At 47.6% G+C, this 4,856-nt stretch overlaps 1 protein-coding gene across 1 annotated transcript; it reads left to right on the forward strand.

Moving 5' to 3' along the window:
• Positions 1-246: 246 nt before the first annotated feature.
• On the forward strand, positions 247-4,463 carry spry1 (sprouty homolog 1, antagonist of FGF signaling). Its single transcript, XM_084352785.1, has 2 exons — positions 247-938; positions 2,395-4,463. The coding sequence occupies exon 2, from the start codon at positions 2,450-2,452 to the stop codon at positions 3,536-3,538; it is 1,089 nt and encodes a 362-aa protein (XP_084208911.1). The 5' UTR covers positions 247-938; positions 2,395-2,449; the 3' UTR covers positions 3,539-4,463.
• Positions 4,464-4,856: the final 393 nt, after the last annotated feature.

The following is a 4,856-nucleotide window of genomic DNA, read 5'->3' on the forward strand; positions in this document are numbered from 1 at the left end:
TAACGTGTGTGTGTGTGGCTTGTGTACCAGAAATGACAAATCAGCAAGTATATAAATAAACGGCGCGTTTATTACGCCACTATTAGTCACATTAAACTTATTCACACCATTATTCATAACCCGCAAGGGCGGAAACTCGTCGTTCTTTCTTCCCTGAGCCCCCTCGTCGAGCCAACGCCAAATAAAAAGCCCGTTCCACCTTAACTAGTGCACACATCTCTATCGCCCGGCCTTCCACATCTGCCCAATGAATCAGGAGCGGATGCGATGTATCCTTTTTCAGTGGAGTGAATGGCCAATGGGAGTTGGCTTGTCGAGCAAACACTGAGCCCTGCGTTCCCATTCATTCAGTGCTGAACAGGCCCGCAGAGCTGGAGAGAGCGCACCGCTGCCTGCGAGCCGACGACGCTGCTTTACGCGAGCGCAGATTCACCCGCAACAATAAGTAAGAGCCGGGACTCAAACAGCTCAACTCCCCGCACAGACACGCAGAGGGAAAAGTCTTGGATTTAAGCTCGCTCATGTTTGATTTTTAACTCTCCCGAGACGTTTTTTTACGCTCCCTTTCCATCTTTACAACTGCTCCTGCGGGACTTCTATAACTGGGTTGTCTTGCCTGAAGATCGGCCTCCCAAGTGCGCAGCAGTCCTCCGGGGTGCCTTTCATTCCTCCCCTCCCTCCTCCATCCGAGCTCCACCGTGGATTTACTTTGTTTCATCCTGGGACGAATGCATGCGTAACCCGCGCTGAACTCCTGCTAAACCGACCGAGGAAAAGGGAATAACGCACAGGGATACACTCGCACTTGGATTAACAGGCTGTGAATGTTATGCATCAGACCTCATAGTCTACGCTTGGACATTGCACCCTTCCTTTTGGATGGAGTTTTGGTAGGCTATCCGGTTGATGGATTCGACGTTATGGATGATTGCATATAGGTACGTATCTCCCTCGCTCTTGTGCACTTGTTTAACGTGTATAATTCTGCTTTTACGCCATTTATTGAGCGATAGTAGCGCACGCCAGCGAGCCAGTGCGCGCCGCTGGAGCGAGAGGGCCCATAAATGTTTTGTTACACTGCTGCACGATGCCCCAGACTTTCCGTGACATTTTCTGTGCGTTTGGCACGGAAAAAAGCGCACCCGCAGCGGGTTAAATTAACCGCGATTAGCTGATGAAGTTGATGGATTTCCACGCCTGTGTCCTTCCGTGGCTCTGCTGTAACAAACACCCTTCCCCCCACGGCGGTTGTTTTCATTCATAAGTTTTTCCCCGTCTGTTTGGATGCGTCCTCCAATGTGTCTTGATGTCTGTGTGTTTTAAAGGATCCTGCTTTTATCACAGCGCACGACGTCTTCTCCTCTGAACTCTCGCCGTGCAGATAACCCTATTTATAGTGCGCTCCTTTGACGCGCAGATTATTGAAAATAATTAATTTGCCAAGCGCAAAAAGAAGGGCAGAATGGATGAGTTTATCTAGCTGCACTGAGAGCTTTGGTGTGTGTATCACGGGGCTTTATGTTTTGTTTTGTTTTTTTCGCAAACTGAGGAGGTTTTTTTGGCCTCGTGTAGGTCGGAGTTGCTTCATAACATTAAAATTCCTGATGCTGATCCTGGCACGTATTCGTAAATAAGCCTCCAAATAATCGTGGCGTGAGGTGAAGTTTTAATCCGACAACTTTCAAGTGCTCGCCTCGCATTTTTTTTTTTTAATCTAAAGTCTGTATTTTGTCGGAACTCGGTCTGACCTTTAGGTTTCTGTTTTTTTCCTGCTCTACTTTTGTCCCCATTTCCCTGAAATCCTTTTTGGTGTAGTAATAGAATACTAAGTGAGGCAGCTCATTTAGTTCCCTTGGATCGCGTCCTCATTTCGTCGCCGCGGTGCATTTAAATGTTAACTAGTCATACAAATGTAAATGAGGAGGGGAAGTATTTGTAGGGCCTGCTGAAGTTTAGATGTGTGCGTATTGGGGAAGAAGGTACAAAAAGTCTTGTTAATAGTCAACTTTTTCCCCCGGGTTGCCTCACTTAACGGAATCAAAAGTGACATATTGTCCTGTTGACAGGATGAAAACACTGAGCCTGGATTATCTTCAAACACACCAGCAAAAATATTAAAATACATCTGCTGCTCATTTCTCCTTGAATAATAATAACTGTTGAAACGTATTTGTGCTGCTGCGCAACAGTTATGATGTTATTGTTTAGGAATAATGATAATGATATGAAACTGATTGTGTGTTAATCTGAAACGACCTGAGAATCATGTTTACCCATCCTCCATCAGGAAAGTGTGTTTGCCAGTTATGCCATGTTTTGGCCCTCTCTGATCATGTCCCCTCCCTCCCTTCTTGTCCTTTGTCTCTCCCCGGTCTCTCTTCCCCCCTCTGGCAGGTTTTCCGATGCATGCCAAGTCCACGGTGAATGTCGGAAGTGGTGATCCCCCCAGATGGAGCTCCAAAGTCAACATGGCCCCGGCGGTTCATTAGTGGTGATCCAGCAGCCTTCCCTAGAGAGCCGGCAGAGGTCGGATTACGAGCGGGAGCTCCAGCATGCCGCCATTCTCTCCCTGGACCAAATCAAGGCCATTCGCTCCAACAACGAGTATACCGAGGGGCCCTCGGTGGTACGGAGGCCCCCTGTACCCCGCATGGCCCCCAGGCCCCAGGACAAGCAGGAGAGGACTCACGAGGTCATCCTCGTCAATGTGAACAACAATTATGAGCACCGGCCGTCAGGTCACCACCATCACGTCGGGGGTGGCGTGGTGGTAGTGGCAGGGGGACCGCAGTACGGTGGGTCCCGGGCACCGGGGCTCAGCCGCTCCACTAGCACAGGAAGTGCCGCCAGTTCAGGGAGCAACAGCAGTGCCTCCTCTGAGCAGGGACTCTTGGCACGCTCGCCCCCCACCAGGCCTGGCATGAGCTTACAGCACCACCACAGAGCGGAGCGGCCTGTTCGGACTCAGCCCAAGCCCAAGGCCCTCTTACAGCCCCAGCAGGGACCTCACTTCCACCAGCCTCCACTAGAGGCTCCACTCAAGCCCCAGGGCAAAGGGAAATCAGACTTTTCAAGCTCTGGCAACGGGGTGGTGGCTGCAGCCGGGCACCAGTTCATCTGTGAGCGATGTGGGAAGTGCAAGTGCAGTGACTGCACGGCTCCCAGGAGCCTGCCTTCATGTCTGGCGTGCAACGGCCAGTGCCTCTGCTCAGCTGAGAGTGCGCTGGAGCACGGCACGTGCATGTGCCTGGTTAAAGGCATCTTCTACCACTGCTCCAATGACGATGAGGGGGACTCGTGTGCTGACCACCCCTGCTCGCTGTCACGCTCCCACTGCTGCTCTCGTTTCCTGTGCATGGGATTAATGTCGGTACTCTTCCCCTGTCTGCTATGCTACCCACCTGTCAAGGGGTGTCTGAAGGCGTGCCAGGGCTGCTACGACCGGGTTAACAGGCCCGGCTGTCGCTGCAAGAACTCCAACACTGTCTATTGCAAACTGGAGAGCTGGGCCCCACAGACCCAGGAAAAACCTTCCTGATCGCCCCTGTGTGTTTGTGATTGCGTGTGTGCGGGAGACTCTTGATGTGGATTTTATGATGACAATGATAATGATGATGATAGTCACAAATTAATGTTTATCAAACATTCTAAGCACCTCCCACCCGCCTCCCCTCCTCGCTGCGGAACCCTAAGGAGCTAAGCAAAGGAGTAACGAAAACCACTCGATTATTTTTATTTTTTATTTTCTCTGGATCAGGACCATGTTTTTACAGACCAGTGTTTGCCTTAACTGTTTCTATGTCTATCCTCAGCTCCTCATTAACACTATTTTTTTATATATATGAAAAAGTTTTTCTTCCGTTTTAGGTAGGCAGTTTTCTCTGGGTCTGTGCGCCCGGCGGCAGTTGCCTCTCACCAAATCTGTGAAGGACGATCTACTATAGGGCAATTATGTAGCTGTTACCTGGTATTCATAGCAAGCAGGTATGTTTGAATTTATTGGTTGCTGCCACACTAAAACCGTGGTTCCTATGCTCATGTTGCATTAACGAAAGCACATCCATCTCATAGTATTTTTTTTTCTTCACTTGGATATGTTTCTCTCCTTCCACCCATCTGAACTCTTCATACACATTCTGTGGCATTCTCCCATGTTTTTTGTTTTTGTTTTTTTTGTTTGTTTGTTTCTTTTATTTTGTGTAAATTGTATGCTCAAAATCCATAAGAGGAATTCTGGCTATTTTTTAAAAGAAAAAATGTCTGTTAAAACATTTTTTTGTTGTAAAAAATATTTATTATGTGAAGCTCTATTATTTTATGATATTTATTGCAAGAGACAGTCTTAAATTTACTCATGTCTGAATATAACAAAATATCAAATACTTACTGAAAAATTAAAGGGTGGCACAAAAGAAAACTATGTTAACTTTAATGCAGAAAATATATTAATTAATGAAAAAATAGCACTGTCTGGTGTCTTGATTGAACTGCTGAGAAAGAGGTTGGCTTGAGGAATGAAAGATGTGGCTGATTTTTCAGGGATATGCGGGTCCATTTTCACCAGTTCACTGGCGAACAGCAAATCACTGTTTTCTGTGTGTGTATGCATGTGTGTGTGTTCACGCTGGGTGTGGAATTCCTGGTAGAAATTTTCAGCAGTGAGTAGAAACAGCTTGTAGCTCCAAATATGACTGTTTACATTCTTGGAGGGCTTCTTTGCTGCGATTCTCCTCGGTAACTTTGAAAGCTAAACAATACAGGTCATTGACACGATTAGCCCCAAAGCTGCTAGCATCAACATGGCCTCCACGTTTCCATGAGTTATGCTCACAGGAAATAAGTATCCTCCTTAACCC

Source organism: Pagrus pagrus (assembly GCF_965226575.1).
Source record: "Pagrus pagrus genome assembly, chromosome: 5".
Taxonomy (NCBI): domain Eukaryota; kingdom Metazoa; phylum Chordata; class Actinopteri; order Spariformes; family Sparidae; genus Pagrus; species Pagrus pagrus.